The 23,947-nt window shown below is 41.5% G+C and overlaps 1 protein-coding gene across 2 annotated transcripts in view; it reads left to right on the top strand.

Moving 5' to 3' along the window:
* Positions 1–23,204, top strand: part of fam49bb (family with sequence similarity 49 member Bb) — a 36,906-nt gene extending 13,702 nt beyond the window's left edge. For both annotated transcript variants that reach the window (XM_058650619.1, XM_058650628.1), the window contains exons 3-12: positions 9,441–9,523; positions 10,499–10,620; positions 11,637–11,742; positions 15,341–15,480; positions 17,358–17,435; positions 19,685–19,801; positions 19,906–19,985; positions 20,077–20,203; positions 20,825–20,895; positions 22,371–23,204. In XM_058650619.1, coding sequence (XP_058506602.1) covers positions 9,451–9,523; positions 10,499–10,620; positions 11,637–11,742; positions 15,341–15,480; positions 17,358–17,435; positions 19,685–19,801; positions 19,906–19,985; positions 20,077–20,203; positions 20,825–20,895; positions 22,371–22,434 — 978 coding nt within the window. In that variant the 5' untranslated portion in view covers positions 9,441–9,450 and the 3' untranslated portion in view covers positions 22,435–23,204. The remainder of the gene's footprint in view (positions 1–9,440; positions 9,524–10,498; positions 10,621–11,636; positions 11,743–15,340; positions 15,481–17,357; positions 17,436–19,684; positions 19,802–19,905; positions 19,986–20,076; positions 20,204–20,824; positions 20,896–22,370) is intronic.
* The last annotated feature ends 743 nt before the right edge of the window (positions 23,205–23,947 follow it).

Raw genomic sequence — 23,947 nt, 5'->3', positions numbered from 1 at the left:
GTTTCTAATGGAATAAAGGCCATGGGGCTACACCGAACACACACTTGGAATCAATGAGACATTTTTCTGAACTGCTTTGGAGTCGGATGTTTAGCTTTCTTTCCACTGGAAGTGTTTTTCATTCTGATGTTCACTCTGTTCAGGTGGGAGGAAGAATTGTCTTTCAGATGTTGTGTGTTGTATACTTTGTGCTCATTTAGGCCAAAGTTCACCAGAAAATGAATCTGTCAGAATTTTTTGGGGGTAAAAGATTTAAACAATGCTTATTATGCGTAAGTTAAAAGTCTTATCTGAGGTTTGAACAGTTTGAATTTTGACACGCATGCAAAAAAGCTTGAACCTGAACTGATCAGTGTCCATGATTTACACGTCATTAAAAACTATATAAATGCAGTTTGGGTAGTGGTCTTTTGAAATTTGTACCACTAAGATTTTAACCATGACATTTTTGTTTCTTTATTTTACGCAATAAGGTGGTTAGAAAGTGGGCTACTTTCTAAGCTCCTACTTTAGAGTGTTAAAAGTTGGTGAATTTATATTAATTTGGCAGATATTCAAGATACAATGATTATGCTTTTTTTTAATTATTGGTATCGGGTGCCGTGTCACCTCTACAGAGGCAGCTGTTTTGGACCGTTATATATTTACCATATCCACAATGGACTAAGTAAATATGTTTATGAGTTTTGATGAAGGCTACATAGGTTCTGTAAACACTAGAAAGGGAAGGGTGAGATGAGGAATATTCAGCATGCAACTACCCTTTAAGCTAGACAAACTAAATATTAAGTATTATAAAAGCTAAAGCAATAATCATTTCATGATGAAGCAAAAAGGTGTGTTGCTCTTTTGTTCTTCTGGATTAGCCCAATGTTTATGTAGAAAATCAAGCTTTATATTCTATCTTTTTGCCTCTAAGGTTTTGACATCTGAGCACAAATTCGGTTTTAATCTCTTCGGTCGTGGCTAATGTGCATCAGTGCAGACGTGTCATTATGTAAGAGCGTCTGTGTGTGCACCTATGCCTATTATTATAGTCTTAATGTGCCGTGCCGTGGGCGTACGTGCGATGCAAGCTCAGGAAATGAAGGGCATTGTGTGCCATAAAAAGGGAGCAGAGTAATGTACAGTAGGTGCTCCTCGCTTCCTGCCTCCTCGAGGCCAGTGTGTTTGTGCAACTGCAGGGCACAGGGTCACTGCTCTCATGACAAACTGTCCAATATTTCTCTTGCACATAAACACTTATTCCACGTTTTTTTTCTTTTTTTAAATTTGTGCTTAATGTCTGTGTTGTTGATCTTTAGTGATGGACCTCTTTTAAGTGCAGGTTTCTTCCTTTTTTTTTTCTTTCCCTACGTCAGTGATTAACTAATGTTTCCTGTTCACGTTTCCCCTTTTTCTTTATTTTTAAACTCTCACCTCACCTGCTCACAGCTCCCATCGTTTTTGCCCCTGCTTGTCTGTCTGACCATCCCTGATGTATTTTCCTCCCTGGAGATTGTTACCATGACACGCAGCCGTTACTCGACTGGCTGGTACTTGAGTGCTGCAACAGCTAAGCCTCAGGTGGTACGAAGAGTATATAGTGGGTTCGCTAAGTCGATACATATCCTCGTGAGAAAGCCACCGTGTTTGTGTCCTATAGGCTGTAACACCGAGCTGCCCTGGTCTTGCCCTTATGAGACTCGTATCCATTCACAGAAATAGCCTGAATGACGTGCTATATGCTTTTCTAAGCTTGCCTGTTGCTAAGATCATAACTGGGCCGACACTGCCCCCAGCTGGTGAAAGCCTAGTAGTGACATTCTTGTGTAGATTATGTATTAAATTATACAGTGCGTACAGATGGCTTCAGATTTTCTTAGGTCACTATAATTATTTTACATTTATTCCCCAAATTTAGCCACATTTGGCTCAACCTCAGTGTAGTAGCAAAGTGAAAACATTGATTCATTGATTTAAAAAAAAAAAAAACCTAAAATATCACATTGACATAAGAATTAAGATGTTTCTAAACCTTGATGAAGGAAACCTGGTAGTTAATGGCTCTGTATCAAATTGTTGGGGTGTAATGTCCTTAAAAACATTCTGGTAGATAATGTTCAGGACCTACAGGGGGCTGAAACTTCACCCCCCACAAGGGCAATGACTCCACAATGACACAGCTAACACAGCCATCAGATTAAACGTGTCTTGAACTCAGAAAGCCATCTCTCAAATAAAAACTGAAAGTGGTTCCCATCCAATCTGATAAATCTACATATAAAGAAGAAACGCACGCCCCCCCAATCCCCCCCCCTCCAAACCCACGTGAACCCAATAGTGTTCTCACCTAAATACGGAGTAAGATCGCGCACATGTCAATGTGGTAGTTTGGCATTTTTTCCCCATTTAGCCTCCCTTTTTAAAATTCAGTTTTGGCTGTTTTAAGAAGGTATTATGTGAAATTAAATGTAACACAGGAAGTTAAAAGTTAGGCTAAAATGAATATGAGACAAATGAGAATGAGCTTTTTCTTTTTTTCTTTTTACTGTGTTCTATAAAATAGAAATATTACTTGCTCCACTCTTTTAAATCAGCATATGGAAGACGCTCCCGCTCTCCTTCAACCCCACTGGCTGCATAGGTAATTTGAGATAATATGTCTAAGTGGGTGTAATATACAGAGTGGCTTGTTATGTCAGCTAAAAGCTCCCAGCTTCTCTATTATTCATACCACTGGAGGGCTGACACTGTAACTTCCTGTCTGAGTTTCTCCTCTTGCGCTCTGGACATCCTTAATGTCTAGCAGATTAACATGAAATTAGCGTTTTCTGCTGGAGAAATGTCATTTGGAGTGTCTGCCTTTTTATCTATGTGTGTAAAATTCAATTAGTTCCTGTCATCGACTGAAGTATGTGCATGTGAACAGCGGAAGGTGCTCTTGGATCAGTCAGCAGTGCTGCTCTTCTTAATCTCAGTGAACCAGCACGTTGTTATTGAAAATATCTGCTGCTCACCTTAAAGCCCCTCAATTTGTGACCTGCGTTTACCCTTTTTATCATAAGTATCCCTAAAGCTGGCATGTATAAGGTTTGGGAGTGGTCTCCCTCTACATTCTTGCGCATCTGTTTTCATCCACCAGGTGGCAGTCCTATCTCACTGAATGAAATTACAGGAGTGGTACTCTTCAAACTGACGGGCATCATCCCTCAAATCTCCACTGTGCCCCACCCTAATTTCTCAAAGTGTCATTTTGTGCTTGGAAAAAAACCAACAACTTAATGCTGTATTGTTTTTTTGTTTTTTAAATTCAAATTGTGATTTGTCTTGTAATATTGGGACAAAGACATGCGACGACTGTTGAGTGAGTGAGACTTAAGGATGCTGTAATGTCGGTGAGTTAATCAGAAGGTCAGGAGAGTAATGACGGTTCTGGGCTGTTTTATGCACTGAAACTGGACCATGGTCTGTCTGTGAATGGGTTTTGGAGGCGGTTGGTTGCGTACAGCGGACGGCAGTGAGTCAATATGCCCCCCTTCTAACGATTTCCTAACGTGTTCTACTTGGAAGGAGTTGGAGGACTCTCAAGGGCAGAGTGGGGAGGGCCTCTCTCTGAGACAGATGTTCAGCGGATGCAGAGGAGAATCAAGAGTGGTGAAAGAGTTCGTAGAAACGCCATATACTGGTTTTTCACAGTGCATCTGTCACAAAATGGATTTCCTGGCTTATCTGATTGTTGTGGTGTTGCCATTTTAAACAATATCCCATCGCACAGCATGGAATTCAGTTCTATATAATACATACATGTGATAATTCTTGACACTTAATGAATGTCCTTGTATTAGACTATATTAGTTAATTAGTTTGGTGGCAATGCTGCAGAACAATGAATATTGAGCTGAGCCTTCATCCCCTGATGCCACTAATCATTTCTGGCTCATGTCTGCCAAAAAAATTAGACAAAATCTCTCCCGTGGTTTTTTGAGTTATGCTGCTCATGGACAGACGGACAAACACCACCAACCAAAAACATGTATTAAACAAATTGCAATATCCGTCAGAACGCAATTAGATGCTTTCCCGAAATCGTTCAGCCCTTGTGTTGATGTTGCAGCTTTTTAAAATGGGTTATTCTGATATTAACACCATGCAGGCTGGTTGGTGTGTGTGTGTGTGTGTGTGTTGTCTTGGTGTGAGTGGCGCTAATAGCCTCCTTTTTTATAGAGCTTGATTTCAATGGAGCCAGCATTTTAGCTGACTCTTTGTGTATGTGCCTGTTGCCATGGTTTCCAACTTTCATCAGATGCCGTCTAAAGAGAGGGAGGCTTAGCCGAGGATGAGGCGCTCCCACTTTGATCCTCGTTTTTCTGATCTGCTGCTCCGGTCAAACTACCGGGTTTATGTGTTAATTTGTATTCATGCTATTCATGGGTTCATCACGGCGACAAAGGTGATGTGTTGCGGGAAGCTTTTCGGAGGAGTTGATTTTCAGGGAGGGAATATTTTTAGCCGCCCATATGTTGATGATGATAGTTGCTGTCACTGGGAGCATCACCGTCGTTCGTGGTGATTCAGTTTGTTTTGATCTGACAGGAACTGGGTAAGGGGGGCATGGGCTGATGTTTACGCAGACGTAACAAAGCCAAGGCGTGGCTACGAGGTAATCAAGTTCACTCCCATAAACAAACAAATGGCATAACTCCCCCCCCCCCCCGATCCCCTGCACCCTTCTCCTCCCCGCCATGTGTCTCCTAAGCCACTTTTAGTCAGCTGGGTTGAATAGGTAGTGCATGTCTGCAGGCAGGGAGGGTGGAGGAGAGGACAGAGGGAGAACGCATGCCAGCCCCCATTTGGGAAGTGCTCCCCTATATTCTGCCTGTCAAAACTGGGCAGTGCCAGTGAGGTCCAGGGCTGACTGAGTGGGCTAATGCGATGTGGCGTGTCATCCGGGGAATCTAGGTCAAGTTTAAAGCTGCCTAGCTCTGCCCGTCTCTGCCGCATTGTGACGCTTCAAATCCCTCCCCTTCCACACACGTAATAATAATAATAATAATAATAATAATAATAATACCCCCGTCCTCCATCCATGGTCCTCCTTTTTTATTTTTATTTTGGACCTAATGCTCCAGACAAAAGTGAGCCATGCATTTTTATTTCCCAGACCTACATTATAGCAGACGTAAACACACTCCACTCCCTCTCCCCATCCCCCCACCTCCACACCCCAGGCAAGCTCTCAGCCACTCCACGGCAGAGCCCACGTGATGCGCCGCGCGGTGTCTGTGCCCGGCTGGGGAGGGGAGGGCGTTGTTTTTCCATCCATAGTAAAGCAGCAGGGGCACGTGGATCCTCATGCTGCAGCCGAGTAGTGGAATGTCAGCACAATCCTTCCCTCACATTAGCCAGCCGTCGCCCCTCGAGCAGTTTTTGTAGGACGCTGCCGCAGTGCTGGGTTTCAGCTGTGCCCTGCTTCCCCGAGAGCATGGAGATGTTTTAAAGGCAGTGCCATCCAGAGGTCAGACTGCTGCATGGGTGTGGCACAGTTTTTGGTGTCTTTGCCCAAATGGGCTTCAGCCTCTCTGTAACATCTGCATTCAACAAATACGTTAGGAGAATTTAATACAGTGCAAATTGCAAATCCTCCAATTTTGATAAAGAAGTAGTTTTCTATAGTTGACTTTATATTTGGAAGGTATCACATGTGACAGCGCTTCACCTAATTTCAAATCTGTAACAAAGTAAAAAAAGTTTTACATGAAAAATTAAATATTAACACAAATCACACCAGCGAATTTTATTATAATCTAATTTACCCAAATCGTTCAGCCCTAATCTCCATTATTTATTGGACATTTTATTGATGTATTTAAATTTTAACAAAGTGACATGTCTCATTTTATATTCATCAGTTCATTGATTCAATATTTTTTTTCCCCCTTTTTAAAAAGCTGACAATGCCTGTTTGCTGTGCTCTATATATATACCCTTAAAAAATCGAATCACATTAAATCACTGGCTGCTCAGTGGTGGAATTAAACATTTCTCCGTGCTCCCCTGCTAATCCGCTGTTTTTGGCGCATTACCTCATCTGTATTAATATATTCATGTGCTTTCAAGTCCTACTACTACTGTACTCGCTCCTCACCGGGAGCTCAATCCTGATTGGCTGCTGCAATGTTGTCAATGGCACTAAATTTTTTTGACTCCATGGATACAGTGAGCTGTTGGTAGATCCGTGCAGCCAATAGGAGAATGGTGCAGGCTCCTGCTTGTCAGATTCTGCTCCTGGCCTTAGAAGCAGCCCCCCTCTCCCTTAAAATGAGCACGCGATGGCTCAGTAGGTGGGTGGATGGGGGGGTCAAAACAACAACAAGGCTGTTGTTAGGCTCCCTGTGATGCCCAGGTCATGCCACTGCTGCATTTTACTACTACTACTATTACTACTACTACTACTGCCACAGAGAGAGGGAGGGGGCTTCAATTCCTCGATCTCGCTCTGATACTGTATCTGTGTTCTCTCTGTCTGCACTTCTCTTTTACTACACCGTCACCAAGCAACCAGTGTACACACAGTCACTCACGTATTGAATTTCACTCTTTAATAGGAGAGGTGTCATCGCAGCAGCTACATCATCATACACTGAACCATCAAAGCTCGTGTTGATTCATGTTTATGTAAACTGTAAATAACACTTTGACAGGGAGAGTGATGCGTAAAAAGCTGCGACAAGATTTAATCTGCTGCTCTTCTTCTACTCCACTCGAAGATTCTCTTGAGGTCTTTGAAATGCGGCCACATAAATCCCTATCCTTAAACCGACCTCATTTTTAAAAGGCACAGGAGAGTTGCACGGGGGCCTACAAGTGCCGCCAGTGCCTGTGTCGTAGCCCTGCGAGGGCTGGCAGCTCTGCCTGGCAGACGGTCTGGCGGCGGCTGAAAGGTGGCAGTAGAGGACCAGCGGAAAGCCCACTGCGATGATGGGCAGTGCCCGCCCTCGTCCAGCAGGGCGAGGGGCATTGACAGCTTTCACTAACCCCTTCTGAAGCTGGATCAGGTGCTGTTTTCCAACAACCAGTGAGATGCCAGCGTTGGCACAGTCAGACATCAGGTCACATTAGTGGGCGGTAATATGATGAGGCTGGACAAGGCAGGTGGGTCTTTGCAGGTGACCAGTGACCAACAGAGGATTTTGGAGTAAATAAGTCTGAAGTGTATTGTGCCAAGGTAAATCAGAATTGAGTTTTATTTAATCACAAAAGATAAATAAAATTAGGAGAGAAAATCACATTTTAAGAGCCACAGTAATGTGGCCTTTTTAATTAAAAAACGAAAATCTATCAAAGATTAAAAGAAATGTTTCTTTAATCAACTTGAATTATTTCAGCTCTTTCCGTCACTGTTGTGAGGGAGAGCCATCTTAAGGACACTGCTTGCTCTTTTTGACATTGATGTGTACTTTTAATTAATTTTTGTCTACACACTGAGAATACTCACATTTCTTTCTGTGCAAAAAACCCCTCCCAAAACCGGTAGGTTTTCAAGATGCATGGAAACATGTCACCGCTCCCTAATGTGCCCTCATGCATTTTAAAACCTCTCAGCCTAACCTTCTGCTCCTAACTGCTGACTGTGTAGCTCACTCTGTCGCAGAGCCTCCCTTGTCTAGCAGCTTTACCCGTGTTGGCGTGATTTACCCTGTCACCTCGTGCCCTCGGTCGCTCACTCACTCACTCACTCACTCACTCACTCACTCACTCACTCACTCACTCTCTCTTCACCTGTCGTTCATCACAGCTGACATCTGTCACCTGAAGTTTATAACTTTGCATCCTTCCATTCTCTCGGAGAACATCCTGAACGTCTCCGCCCCGTCACCGAGGGTTAAATGTGGCACCGATGACTGTTAACTCTCCCCAAACTGTCACTGATCCCTGACTTGTCACGTCTGTTGACCTCTGCCACTGAGAAAGATCGACTTGTGCTCTCTAGGAGTGGGAGAGACGCGAGAGGCTGTCGCTTCTCACCGCGCAGCCCCTCAGCTGATGCATAACTCTACATTACATACGTGGGTGTGTATGTCTCATCAGGGAAGCTGTGGTTATGAATTTCTAAAGCTTGGACACATCAGTCTTCCTCATCCTCATCTTCTTTTCCGAGATGCAAGTCACCTCCATAGGAACGGTGGCAGAGAGTGATGACAGAGAGTTGTTGGATCACATGGACAGCCGCTATTAGCATGGCAGGCGGTGAACATGAATGAAAAAACAGAACTTTTAAGAAGAATGAAAGTATGCAGACAAGTAGAGCTTTATATCAATAGCATCTATGGAGGAAATGATGGACTACTACACATTTATCTGCTCTTATTCACCTTATTGACTGTTTCCCGTCTCCTTTGTATGTGCAAATAAGATGAACTGAATTGAGGTAGTGAATGTTTTTCTGACTGAAATTTGGAACTTGTGTGACAGTGTGAAGTGCTGGAAGTCTTCTTTTATTTTAGATTTCTTTGTCTCCTTGTTTGTCACACATCTTTGAACAACAAATATTTACTAGACAAACAAATCAGCCAAATTATTTTAAGCTTCAGTAGTGGCTACAAAAATCTGACGTCCTTTACATTAAACTGTTAATTTCCATGTATTTTGTGAATCATTATCACAATCACCGATTAATTGTTGATCATTTTAGCTTCATAAATGTCTTTTTTCATTGAATTTAATATAGTATAACATTAATCATTGCGTCATGCATATTTGTATTATTACATTATTCTTTAGACGGCTGTTTTTTTTTTTTTTGTTTTTTTTTTGTTTCTTTTACCACTTGCGCTGTAGGTTCTATGGTTTTCTATGCTCTGTGAAATATTAATGCTATGTTTCAACACTTGTGACCTGATACTGCATTGCACTACCCTGTGATTCTGCGGATAAGATGAAGTGCCTTTCAAAGCCCAGCAGACGACCTCTGAATCACATACAACCAACCGGGCTTTATAATCCCTTCCCCTTGTGTTTCTACATGACAACATCCTCCTATAAAAGTTTAATTGGTTGCTCTATTATGCACAGGAACCATTTATCTACTGTATGTGTAGACGGTGAACGTTACATTAGATTAGATTCCCCTGTGGAGGCTCGTGAAATGGATTATTTTGCATACGACTGCCTGTAAATGTTTATGAATGCCGGGAAGAAGCGTAACTTTATCTTTATTTTTGGGACTTTCTGGTTTTACATCTGGTTGGTGAGCGCTTGGGCACAGGAAACACACACTGCTGTGTGTGTATGAGCAGTGGGCACATCTGGTACACTGCTGAGTTCATATACGCAGTGAAGCAGAGCAGGGCGTGAGGTGGATGCAGTTGTGTATCACCCACCTACTCACTTTACTTCTGAACTGTTCCTTTTTTCCCTTATTGATTTTTTTTTTCTCCCTCTCTCTTTTTCCTCAACAGGTATCATAACATGGGGAACCTACTGAAAGTTTTGACATGCACAGATCTGGAACAGGAGCCCAATTTTTTCCTCGATTTTGAAAGTGAGTTCTCCTGCAGTAATTGCTCCCTCTCCACTGATATTGATCACATGAATAGCTTAACATAACATTATCAACTCCGAAAACCCTATCTCCCTCACTTTATCCGTTACTCTGTGTTCTTCCCAGCGGCAACGGTAAATCTACCGTTAGAGCTTCTGCTCTTCTCCGTCACCCTGCCTCTTCCACACCGGAGTGTGTGCAGAATATCAAACAGGGCAGAGTTGCAGCAGAGCCCCCTCCTCAAATATAAAGCACTTAAGTTCAGCTGCTGTGTAGCCCAAGGCCCTTCAACATGGCTTGATCCTGCGCTGTACTATTCTCACACTTGGCAAACCCAGAAACTGTCATACCTTTAGAGAAAACAATGCCTCACACTGCTCCAACTTTGTCTTGGGGATTTTTTTTAATAACGAAATTCTGTGCTTTCTTTTAAAGATATCTCTAAATGTGCCCCTTTTTTTTTTTTTTTTTTTTTTATAAATGCTACTATGTAAAATCTCCAAAATGTTTGCACCAAGTTAAAACAATGATGTAAAAATAATGAAAATGAACACAACACAGTGGAAATATGTTCCTCCAGCTGCCAATATGAGCAGGGAGCAGGAGTTTAGTCAGCACACTTGGCAAGGTGTTCTTGCTTCAGGTGGTAGAAAAGGGTTCGCGCCAGTGCTGCCATTCTTCAGTGCCACTTCTCTTAAGGCAAAACAAACTCTGAAACTAAACTGGTCTCTAAACGCTGAGCTTTTTTAAAGCGATCAGCTTGAAAATTCTCTGTCTATTTTTGACATCACCTGGCTGATATGAGGGAAAATAATGTAGAAGGTCATTTCAGTTAACTTTTAATTTACGCAAGCAGAGGATTTGATTATTTCCTAGTGCTTTTTTTTTTTTAAACTGTATTTTAAATCAGTCATTGTGGATGTGGATTAAATCCCAGATTTGCCCTGTTGATCTTGTTGTTGTTGTCCATTGCAGATGCCCAGCCTACAGATGCTGAGCGAGAGGTTTGGGAGCAAGTGGACGTGGTGCTGAAGGATGCGAAGGGGGTCCTGGACGAACTGCAGGCATACAAAGGAGCAGGACAGGAAATCAGAGAGGTAACATGTTTTAAAAGGTGTATTGTTTCTAACTGGCAGCTGCTGCGTCCCATTGTGAAGAAAAATCATGGAAAAGATCACACACTACCGTGCTTCATTAGTTCATAGGGGGTCTCATTAAGAGTTAATGGCTTATGAGTAGTGTTTTGGTTTAAAAAAAAAGTCAAATGAATCACCTTTGCACAAGATACAACTACTGGGAATAGTTATAAAATCAGTTTGGATTTCTTGCCTCTGTGTGTAACCACCAAATCAAACCTGACACTACTGTCATTTTCTTTTTTTTAATTAAATTTCCAACTGAAGAAATCTTAGCATCCAATTTTTGGTTTCACACAGACCCAAGTGTGAATGACAGTGGTTTTGTGAATTAAAGGGTTCAGACGAATGCTGTCTGCAGCATCAAAAATCGGGCACACTGTGAAACTTTTATGGCAAGTTTTGGGGGCACGGAGTGAAAATGTTTCCATTTTCTTTTCACTGGAAAAAGGTTGAACTTTTCTGTTTTTGTTAAGCCGTGCAATAACGTTGTCATGATGGGGTGCAGGGTGTACTGAGGCGTCAACTCTGACTTTACTGTGCAGTTTCCCTCTTGCTGTCCTCTCAATAAAGGTTAAATACTTAAAAATGTACTTGTCAGGGTCACGGAGGACAAATGAATAAAAAAATAAATGAATCAAGGAGCAAAATCTTGTTAATACACAAGAAAACATACAATAGAGCCATTAAACAAGGGACTTTTTTGTTCTTTACATATTCTTCATGGATGAATAGGTTTAACAGTATATTGTGGTTTACAATGAAGGAACGTTGCTGTAAGGGCTGGATTTTAGCAGAAGAGCTTTTATAATGAAAGTAAAAACTAATTCCCAACAATGCAATCCAACAGTTCAGTTGTAGAGTTGGGTGTTTTGTCTAATAAACCCTCAAAAAAATGTGTAAAATCAGTATTATTTCTTTGTAAAGCTTACTGTAGAAAATGTTGGTTGTCTTGAATTGTGTTTTTGGTTTCCCAGGCGATCTCAAATCCAAACGATGAAGCGTTACAGGAGCAGGCGTGGGCGGCTGTGGTTCCATTGGTGGGAAGACTGAAGAAGTTCTACGAGTTCTCCCAGAGGTTAGGTATGTATCTGCCTGTGCTACGTCTGCAGGAACGCTGTTTCTGTGAGTGGGTGGCGGAAAGTAATATCACAGCCTCTCTGACTGAAGCTCAGGTGTCCTGTGAGAGGTTGCTTTAATGCTTAATGATTTTAATTCTTCATTTAATTTACCTCCATCAAGGAGGTGATAATTTCATCTAAATTTTGGTAAGAATTCACTCACTGATGACGTCACAAAGAAGAAATCATCTCTGTCTAAACATTGTATTTATATCAGACTAAGATCTGTCCGGATCTGATACAGATTACAGATTTGGCTACAATTTAAGTTCAGCTGCGTGTATCTCGGCGACATCTTAACAGATCAGGATGGATTTTGTCACGCATATGTAAGGTGGTAATTGCAATAAGTAGGTAAAGAGCTATACAGAAGCAGAAAGGTTTCTGGATCCACTGGATAAAAATGTTAAAATCTCAGGAAGCGTTATCTGAAACACCAGTGACGGTGCCTGTGCTTTTGATGATGCTCACATTTAAAACCAAAGTGCCTGACCTGACACCATGAAGGACGAAGAGCTTTGTCCTTTATGTCAAAAGTCTTCGCCAAGACACTCGCCCTCCATGCGCGACCTTAATTATTTGCATGTGCATCTGGAGAGTATTGACTGCTGAACTGCAAAAGTCAACAGACACACCTACTTAATCTACAGCTCAGCCCGATTTAAACAATCTCAGAAAAACCCCCACAGTCGCGCTTTTCTCAACACACTGCTTGCGTTGCACTGACCTATGTGACGCTATATGTTGTTTAATTAGCATGGATACGGGGGGGGTGGAGGAAGGAGTAGGCTTACTGCTCCCTGATCTTCTTATGACCCTCAGGCTGAAGGGGGGGGTAAAGGGAGGGGGCGCCCGCCATGCCTCAACGCCCTCAGCCCCATAATCCCAGTGGCGGTACAGAGGGGAGTCAATGAAAGCAGTGGGCGGCGGCAGCCTGGCACTGGCTGTTATGTAATGAAGTAGGTCACCTCGCAGTTGTCGCGGTTGCTGCTCTATTTCACTGCCTTGACTTTAGGCTTCGGGGGCAGCGATGTCCTCGGCGCCCCGATGTCGTGTCTGATATGCGTGAAGCTAGGAATACTTTTCTGCAAAGTACAAATACCGAGGACGGAGGACGCTATAGAGGGAACATTATGTCATTACTGTTGACATTTCACCCAACAATAACATCACTGAGAGTAAAATATACAGTTTTTACAATTTAGACCCTTGTATAAACTCCAATTTAAAGTAATGTAACTTCAGATTTTGTGATACTCCTGACTCTATTTTTTTTTAGGGCAAAAAAAAAACATTAGGAATTGTTGGTCAACTGCCAACATCCTCAACCGTTTTGTTTTTGTCTAGAAATCCAATATATGTAGTTTACCGTCAGAGGAGCAAAGAAACCTGTTAAGATTCCCATTTAAGAAGCTCACTTAACCCAATTAGTTGATTGTCAGTTAATTAATTTCATAGTCTAGTAATCATTGATTAATAATTGCTTTTTTTTGTAGCTACAGCCCTACCTAGAATTGAAAAAAAAAATGTTGGTTTTACTAAAAGAAAATGATCTGGCTTTGAGTCAGTGTGATTCATCTGAGATTGCAGGGTGTAGACCAGACTAAAATCCCGCCGTCCTCTGACCCTTGTAAGCGGCTACATGCCTGCATTTTACTTGCCTGCTCTGCCGTGACCTGATGAGCTCAGACATAACCACCGGCCCGCACCCCCCTCCTCTTCCCCGAATTCCCGTCTTTCTAGAGTGGCTCATTTCTGACGACCTGAAAACACGCTCTAAAAGCGTAACCTGTGTTTTGACTGGGGATGTAGAGGGGAAGAAACTGAACTGTTCGTTCATTTCATTTCGGCCCACGCTGCAAACGCTGGCCCAAACAGATGGGAGTCATTACCAAATGTACTCCATTTACTGTGCTGCCTGTGCCGGTCTCTCTCCATATGATTATCTCCAGTAGACCGCTGTCTGACTCGTCTGACCCGTTTCTACGTTATGTTGACATACTCATCGTCATACGTAATCAGCGAGAATTGTAAAATGCTCTCAGAATAAGTCTGTGTAGTATGTATTTGGTGCCACGAGCCGTCTCCTGCGTCAGATGCTGAGCTTGTCTGGGTTATGTCATCATTATTGAACATGTCTAGACTGAATTCTGAGCACAGTGTGCATCTATAAATAAAAATCCCCCCACAGTTTAAAAGATTTTCTATTCCCCCCCCATTTGTTTTTAATAACGTTACTTTCTTGGAAGTTGTTCACTATGTTTCACTTGATGGTCTCCTAATTTCCCTGCTGGGGCCTAGTCATGCGTGCTTAATTATTGGTCTTTGGGAATGTCACTGTATGTCAAGGCATGACGCAGACTTTGTATTTACTTAATGTCAAAACAGTCGAATGTAATTCTGCTTGAATGAAATCATGCCCCCCCCCTCATCCCTGCCCCCCTCTCATTTCAATACAATGAGGTAATTAGTTCAATGTCTCTGCTTTTGAGCCGGAAAACCTCTCTGTTTTCCCCCTGAACACACACACACACGCACGCACACACACACACAGTTTACACTACTTAACTTAACCACAATTTGAATCTTAGCCACTAGGTTCTGCCTTTTTGGGACCAGGTTTTGGCCTCCTTGAGAACTACTGGTCCTGACAAGGTCCACTAGGCCCCCCCTCCCCACATACACACGCATGCACCCCAGGTCTGGCACTGGGCCCTCTGTAGTTTGGGCACAACCGCGGCCCCATTATCTGTCTGTATCCTAATCAGGATGCTTCAGCTTTCTGACACTCCAACTGTGGTGATGATACTTCAAGTACTTCTCTATGAGCCCAGCACATGAGACTCGACACACACACATTGCCATGCATTTATAGAAGACTGAGCCTAGCATTCTTAAAAATTATTCAATTTACAAAAATACAAAAAAAGGGGGGAGGGGGGGCGGCAACAACAGTCACGACAAGTCACAATGTAACAAAACTACAGCTATAACTACATTACATAGATGTCTTTAAGTTGTGGAAAGTACCAGTCACTATTTCCCCAACAACCCCGCCTGCAGACAAAAGCCTAAAAAGATTCAATTAAAGATTAAAGAACAGAGAAATGGTCATATGAATCTTTGATTCAGTTTTGTGGTGCTGTAATGGTTGGTAGTTTGAATAATGACAGAACTGTGTTAACACAGACGTCATCTGCAGTCAGATGACGTCTGTACTGTTTGCTGTAAACTGTACTGTACTTTTTACATTAATAACCAGCACATTAAGTAAGATTCTTACTTAATTGTTTCTGAACTGCTGTCTGTCATTCTACATTTAGTTTCTTCTTTCTCATGACCCCGAGTTGCTCATTTCTGAAAGGTAGAGTTGATACTTCAGCTGTTAATAGAATAGCTCAAAGTAAAAAGAAACTAGATGTAAGAAAGGATTTGGAGAACTAAACATAGTCTTCATCACACCTTCATCCAAGGTCAAATATTGATATTTCTCAGGGTGGTATGGGTTTTTTTGTTGTGGTGCTGTACTTCCTAACACAGAAATCATATTTTCCTCACAGAGGCGGCGCTGCACAGCCTTCTGGGAGCTCTAACCAGCGAGACTTACGACGACCCCACTCAGCACCTGGAGCGGGAGCAGGCGCTGGCTAAGCAGTTTGCAGAGATCCTGCACTTCACCCTGCGCTTTGATGAGCTTAAAGTAAGACACTCTGGTTTCTCCAACACATTTAAGTGTCACTTTCTGCATTTAAACCACAAACTAGTCTTTTTAAAATGTTAACCTCTGCGCCTTCCTCCTGTGATACAAGCTGCTGATGCCCTTGTATGAGTTTTTTTTGTGTTTTTTTTGCCATGTGCAGTTAAAAACTGCAGTCAGGGGGTGCATAATTAGCATTTAATTAGAATCCTAATACTGCCCTGCTGTTTATAACACGGTGCATGTCAGTGGAATGGATAATAAGGGTTACTGCAGTTGAAGAGGTCTGCAAGTTGTTGTTGTTGTTGGTCCAGAGTATCGTCCTGCATTATTTAAGAAAATAATAATCCCTTTTGATAGGGATGGATATGAATATTCGATTATTCACTGATCAAAAGTTGGTCTGTCAATGTGACTATTTGTTCATTTAAGTGTCTTTCTACTCCAATGGTGGCAGCAGAAGCACAGATTTAGTTAGTGGACTGCAGAAGTGATGAAATGCACAAGGTTTCTTGAATGCATCTTGGAGACATATTTCTAAGTAATTCAGTTTACCAGGGTCTTTGAATGCGCCTCCCCTCGTAGCTCAACATGCTGTTTCCCTGCATTACTTTCACCAGCTCTCGTGAACTGGAGTCTGTTATTATTTAGGAGTATTTTCATCTGACAAAATTTTTCAGTTTCAGTTTCAAATTCAGTGTTTTCCTCCCTTCATAATGAAATCCGTTTGATGAAAGCACAAATGTTGTTTTTTTGCATACATGCCTTGTTTCTAATAAACGTTACATGGAGGAATGATAATCAACTGAGGGCGAATTTTGGAATATTTAGTGGGATTATCCACTGAATATTTTAATGGCGTTTTTGCGTAAAATGTCCGTTATTATAAAAGATAGAGGAGGAGGTAGTAAGTTATTTGGCTTGAATTCAAGTTGCTCATACACAACCCAGAAACCGCGGGGGATCCTGTGTCTCTGTCGGTTTAATGCCCTGTTATAAAAAACATAATTGCGTGATGAAAGTGATGAAAGTGGGAGACCTGGATCAACAAACCCTTCTTCCTTAGATACAAAAACTTGTATTTCTTACACCCTGAGGCGATTGTCTGTGATGTACCAATTAGTGCCCACTAGCCACGCAGGGTAAAAACACAAAGGTAGGGGGTGCAGAGTGGCATGCCAGGTCTAGTCATCAATCTTTAAGACTCGTGGTGCAGGGGCTTCTGACCTAGTTTGTGTTTTGTGTCGCGTGCAGCCCGTCTCTCCTGGTGGACACAGTGGACACAGACTCTGTACCAGTCTGTTGTTGTAGGATTAGCTGCGAGTGCAGCCTGAAATGTGTCACACTGATACAGGAGTGACGGTAATTAGCCACACGATCTGCTCTCACTCGTGGTGGCGTTTGAAAGAAGCTCACTGATTGGCTGGTTTCTATTTTAGGAGGTCACCCCTCCAGGATGAGTCATATTTGTAGGAAGTGGTGTCAAAGAAAATCAACTGAATTTTGTGGCTTTCTTCCTCACCCTGGCACTCCCAAATGAGGCCACTACCTTTTTTGCCAGCTTGGTAATTGTTGACCCTCTTGTCACATACTATACCGATGCACGGCTAGATTTAAGATGGATAATAAATGACCAAATCTCTCCTGACAGGAGGGGCGTGGTTGTTAAAGGGGGATGAGTGACAGAGGATTCAAATCCACTTGAGCAAATTAAACTGTAATTGTTTCAGTGGTGTTTTTATGTCATTTTACCCCCTAAAGCTACATTTCTGCCTTCATTCTGTCATGACATTGGCCTGTTTGATCTAGAGCTTAATATCCTGCAGCCATGAAAGAAAACCATGAATCTCTGATACATTTCTGTTGTGGTTTTTTTGTAGATGACAAATCCTGCCATTCAGAATGACTTCAGTTACTATAGGAGAACACTGAGCCGCATGAGGATCAACAACGTACCGGTAAGAACATTGTGTTCTTCTCTCTTGGTAGTGATGAAGTTTAAGAAAACTCAACTCGGTCGAAGCAGCTATAATCAATAATCCTGTATCAGGGTTGGATCTATTGAATACACAGAGAATTGTTACCCAATCCTGCAGTTTCCCCTCAACTTTACACTTACAGCAGCTACTGAGAATCATCATCGCTCATCGGCTGTCAGACAGTGGTCTTTGTTTTCCAGTTTTTTTTTCTAAATGACACAATGAGAGTGGAGAGAGTCAACCAGTACAATGAAGTTACAAGTCGTCAGCTAAAACAATGAGCTTGAACTCGCCATATGTCTTTGTAGAGCAGAGGCAAACTGCAAATTCATCACAAGTGACCCCTTTCACTTTGGCGTGATGCATTGTTACTATAAATAAATCGATTTATACAGTTTGCCACAGAATTAAGTTGATCTGTGGACACAATGTTGGTCTCGTGCCACATGGATCATTAAAATGACCTCAGAGTAGCTCCATTAATGCCATGTTTTATGTAATATGACCACACCGTGCAACAGATAATTCAAGCTAGAACATTACAGACATGTTGGACTGCAAAATATACAGCCTCGAGGCACATCTTGGCAATTTAAAGTAATTATCAAGTTGTCCAGCAGAGGGCGCTGTGAGCACGGCTTGGCCTGTATTTATGTCCCCTTTGCTCATCAGAAGAAGACAACTGTGACTGAATGTTATGATGTTTTGAGGAGGTGACGATTGCTAACATGTACGGAGCGTCACTTCTAACTTCCACTAAAATATAAGCCAGTTACTTCCGGTCAGTTGTGGTTAAAGGGAACTTGGGAGTTTTTAAGGTGGCATTAGCAATTAAAATGTCGAATATAGATTTATTTAAATTGTGTTTTAGTAGTTAGCCTTGAGGGATTCAACATGGCCTAAAATGAAAAAAAAATTTAACATCATGAGGGGACAAATGTGGCGCACTGCTGCAATCATTCTATAATTCTTCGTTCAACACTCTTGGGAACGTCTGCAGACGCCGACTGTAGAACGTCTCTGCGTCTTCGGCTGACAGCTTACTGGAAATAGTCTCGAGCTAGCTCTTTGAAAACCAGGAAGAGACTGTGCATAAAGTCAATTGAGGACAAACTATCTAAACTGTCCTCTTGAGCAGACAGTGACGCCATCAAAGCAGCTTAAAAGTGGAGTGTGGACGTATTTCTGGCTCTACACCGTGGGTCATGTTGAGAATATGTGGTCAAGTCTTGTGTGATTGCGATAGTCTCGTGGGATTTGTGCAGAGGATACAGGGAATGGCATATTTTAAAAGAATGATTTTATCTTTCTATAGATCAGTATGATTAAAAAAAAATCTATTTTTTATCCTTGTCTAAGAGATGGCTTGTGCAGTTAGTGTGTGTGTGTGTGTGCACGTGTGCACAGATGAATGCTCTTAGTTTGACACTTGTCTTAGAGAACGTGTCACTGCTGAAAGAAGCTCATGCTTCCATCCATCCTGGAAGCTCAGACCCACAGCAGCGTTTGAGTCACCACTCAAGACGACTGAATGATTCAGACAGAAGATGAGATGAAACACTGTCTGTCCCCCCTTTGTGCTCATGTCATCATTTGTTAAAAGCAATTGAAATTTTTCTGTCAAGTGTTCAGACAAAATGTTCTCATTGTTTTAAATATGCAGACACATTTAGAACAGACTGTTCAGAGACACCTGTGTGTTCGGAGTCTAAAATTGTAAATCAGCTGCGTGTTCCTCAGCTGGGAAACCAGGAGGTGCAAGAGGACCGAGTTTCTAGCTGTATTTCTCTGACACGCTGTTTAATTACTTGGATGTTTTTCATCTGCATAAGTTGTGATGCCAGACAAAACATCACAACGTTTCCACAAAGCATTTTGTGTTTGTGCTTCCATTTTCCAACAGGGGTTTAAATAAAGAAAAAGGCTTTTTTATTTATTTTTATTATTTCCTAATGTAGTCCATGTATTGAATCAGACATTGGAGAACATCATCATTTCCAGGTTTGGTAAACACAAATCAATATTTTTCAATACCAATACTTGATTAATTGAGAAAATAATTGAAAGATGAATCGATTATGAAAATAATTGATTTATAATTATTGTAGTGGTTTGCTCTCACTGCTGTGTTTTTTTCTTTTTAAAAAACTCTGAACTGCAATCCTTCACATTAAAAGTCAGTCACATTTAAAATTGACATTTATTTATGTATTTTAAATTGTTTTCAGGCGGAAGGTGAAAATGAAGTCAACAACGAACTGGCCAATCGGATATCTCTGTTCTACGCCGATGCCACGCCCATGCTGAAGACATTAAGTGATGGCACAACGAGATTTGTATCAGAGGTGAGACTGACGGGAACATGCAGTGAGGTGTTTTTGAAACTGTCAAAGCAGATTCCCACTTTTGTCATTGTCCTTTTTTCTTTTTTCTTTTTGTCTTTTTATAGAACAAGAACCTGCCTATTGAAAACACGACAGACTGCTTAAGCACAATGGCAACAGTGTGTAAAGTCATGCTGGAAACACCGTGAGTGACCTTCTGCGTTAAATGTAACCGTTTCACTTTCTACCTTTTTTTTATTACCGTGGATTTTAAACCTTCGCTCATGTCTCGTCAGCGAGTACCGCAGCCGATTCACCACCGAGGAGACGGTGTCTTTCTGCCTGCGGGTCATGGTCGGGGTCATCATCTTGTACGACTACGTCCATCCTGTTGGAGCTTTCGCCAAGTCGTCCAAAATCGACGTGAGTACGGCCACGTTTGCTCCAGTTTTTTCTTCAAAACTGACTCTTAATGACACCAGTGGTGTATCTTTTTACTTATTTAAAAGACATAAAGACACAAATACACCTGTGGTGCATCTTTTTTTTAAATTGTCACAGTACATTTTCAAATGAGACCTAGAATTATACAATACCGCTTATACCGTCACTAGGATGAGTGCAGAGTCTCCTACCAAGGTGAGTGAAGCGCAGCAGAAATGACCTCTGAAGGGTTTTGACCAGACTGTGGAAAGTTCTCACAATGATCATTGTCTAAAGCACATTATGGGTACCAACTTTTTACCATGGGTACCCACTATTGTGACCCAAATCACAATATAAGTCATGGTCAGAGCAAATTTTAACTAAAAGGTTGGGCAATTTTGTTTTGGGGCCCAAAAAAAGAATCTCCCGTGACCCATCTGTGGGTCCCGACCCTGCCTTTGGGAATCACAGTGCTCCAATTTGCGATCAAAGACACAAATACACAAGCATGACAATGTTTTATCACATGTTGGTGAAAGTCACGCCCCTGATTTTGTGTGTGTGTTTGTGGGCGTGACCTCTGTCCAGCCGTTCTAACCGCGTTGTTCTGGTCTGCAGATGAAAGGCTGCATCAAAGTTCTCAAAGATCAGCCTCCAAACAGTGTGGAAGGCCTTCTCAACGCTCTCAGGTAAACGCTTTCTGAAATCAAATCATGTTTTTTCCCCCTCTCTCTCTTACAGCTCAGCATGTAATGTGATTGTCGTTCACCAGGTGTGGGTTTCATTGAAAAAGAGACGCTGCTCACGCTGAGAGTTAGATGATATTGGCGTCTGTTATGTGCACCACAGAGAGAGACGTCTTGGTTTATCTCACTGGCCCTCACTTCAGTGTGGGTGTCGGAGCGTCTGCAGAGATGCCAATTACATCTGACGCCTCGTCCAATCAGAGTCAGATTAATTTTACCCAGTCTCTGCGAACACTCATCGCTGTTTTAGCCGACAGGTCCGACCTTACGTCTGTATCTGTGCTGCTGTGCCTGGGGCCTGATTTGGGTCATTTTCATGCAAAAGCTGCTGGATTTTCTTTCAGTGATTATATCTCTGATCTGGCAGCGGATGAACCACTCAGTGGTGGAAAATATAAAGTAAAGTTCTGACAGGATTGTGCTTCTACACAATTTTGTACCTAACTTTACATTTCAGAGGGTGTTATTCTACTTTTTACTTCACGCCAGCTAAAAATCCAGATCACTTGAATATGTGAATATAATAATATGTGATTTATTTTGAGTTTAAATTGAACCTGTTCCCAGTCTTTGTGCCTTGGATAAAAAAAGCAATGTCATATGAGCTTTCACTCAGTTAACTTGTTATGTTGTACCATTCAAAACGGTTCTGGTCCCTTTTCCACTGCTGGAACTTTTCTCATTTACCTGGGATTTTTCCCTTGACCCAAAAAAACGTCCTACTGAGCTGGAGATGTTAGTGCAGTTTCTTATACTTGATTTTGAATAAATCTTCCTGAACTTTGAGGTGTGGTGGAAACACAAAGCACACTTTTCCTCTGGTAATAAAAGTTTCTGGAAATGTTGGTGAAAAAGGGGCTGCAGAGGTGAAGTAGCTCTCACTTATAAACCTGTACACTATATAAAAATACATTTTTGAACAGTTCACTTTCCCGTTTAAATCAACTGGGGAAAAGATTTCAGGAAAATAGCAAGCCAAGTGTCAAAATATCAAGTCTTTTGTTGAATATAATCACAAATTACGGGAAATTAAATATCAATTTAAGAATTTCTGATAAGAAACAAGTTGATTAAAAATGTGTCTGATTAATATTTGTGGCTTCCACTTTGTGTCATAGAGATAATTGTGGTTCTTTGTCACAGCAGCCATTTTGGCATGAAATTGGCCGTAAACACAGGTGTAACTAATTACATTAATGGAGGCTCGCAGCCTTAATTAATATGATTAGTCACACCTGTGTTTACTATTATGATTTCATGCCCAGAATGGCTGCAGTGACAAATATCTAGTCGAGTAAGAAAACCAAAGATTTGGGAAAGGTCCTGGAAGAAAAGCGTGCATGAATAAGTAATAACGGGTGGTTTCATCTCTAAAGACGGTAGGGAATATTTCACTGATGCAGTTGTGTTTATTGCAGGTACACAACCAAGCATCTGAATGATGAATCAACCAACAAGACTATCAAGAGCATGCTACAGTAGGACTGAGCTGCTACAACCGCTTGCCTCACACTCTGCTGGAGGGAGACGCCACTCTCCCGACTGATGTCGGTGCACAGAATGTTTTTCCTGTTTGGTTTTCGTTATTATTATTTTTGGCTGTTTTTTATGGTAAAATTAAAAAAAAACAGAGCTGCAGCTCCGCCCTCTTTTATATTGCAAAATGCTACTGCCATTATGAACGTCTTTTTCTGTGCCAAAAAGATGTTGCTGTAATGTTTTTCCATAAAAGGCCATGCTACAGTGGCAGCTAGTGAAAACATTGCGAATCCTCTGGTGTTTTTAAAAAATGTCTTGTTTTTTTTTTTTCCCTGTGTAAGGGACGGGAGTGCTTTGACTTGAAACTTAAAAAGAGAGAGATATATAGAGAAGTATATATTATTTTTGTTTGATTCGTTATTTAATATTACATCTTCTGCATGATGAAAATGATGTCTTTTCTTTGTATTTAAAAGAAACTAATGGTTCGGTTTGATTTGTCCGCTCTATTGTGCATTATTAAATGTTTCATTATTGAAATGGTACTTGTTGAAATGAGATTTAATGAGAGTACTGTTTTTATATTTTTTATAGGTTTTAATTTGTGCTTATGACTCTTTTTGTTTTCCATAGTTGTGTTGTATTTTTCATTTGAAAACTTTGAAACTGTGATGTGTGCAAAATCAAAGTAAAATGGGAGTGTGTACTGTAAATGAACAGTATGTTGTGGCCGGAGACATTAAAAGGAGAACTCTTGTTTTCTACAAACGCCTCATCAGCTTTGATCTCTTATCCTTGTCGTTGTTGTTGGATATCTGTTGTGATTACAGAGCTCCAGAGGTCATGTGACTCTGTTTTTGTGTACATTTTCAAGTCGTCCTACTCTGGAGAACACAAGCAGAATCTTTTACTTCTGGTATCCCGTTGCTTTGCTTCTATTCTTAAATTCTTACTTGTCCTGGACCATTTAATCATCCTGGACAGCAACAGCTGTCCACCATCTAAACTTTTCATGAAAACAGCCAATGAAGAAATGAGCTGCCGGAGGCTACATCTATGGATTCAAACATCACGGCTACCTGCCAGAGTGTTGCATGACGGGATTGTGAAACGTCAATTACCAGAGCTCTATTGGTGAGATGCACCTTTACATGTTTTAGCAGGAACAGCAGATGGCTCCGTTCAGCTCATCTTTATTTTTTTGCGACAGTTCTGTGAGCAACAAAATGAAATAAATATGCGTCAGAGTGAGGTTATAACTACTAAAACCAAAAATTCTAAATTATTTTAGTTAAAATCGACAAAACTGCTGTGAATTGTTGACAGGGAGTAGCTGCACTTTACACATGTGTAGAACAAATCACTTTGCAGGAGAGTGAACTGTTGGAACGTGCCAGACAAAGTCAACGTTCCATCAGTGTCTCATTCATACAGTCACATGTCAAAAAAAGTACAAGAAACAACAACCAATGACGGAGAAAATGAAGTGGTGAGTAAATATTACAGGTTGATTAAT

This window comes from Solea solea, chromosome 1 (genome assembly GCF_958295425.1).
Source record: "Solea solea chromosome 1, fSolSol10.1, whole genome shotgun sequence".
Taxonomy (NCBI): Eukaryota; Metazoa; Chordata; class Actinopteri; order Pleuronectiformes; family Soleidae; genus Solea; species Solea solea.
This window is presented reverse-complemented; position numbering and strand designations above follow the sequence as displayed.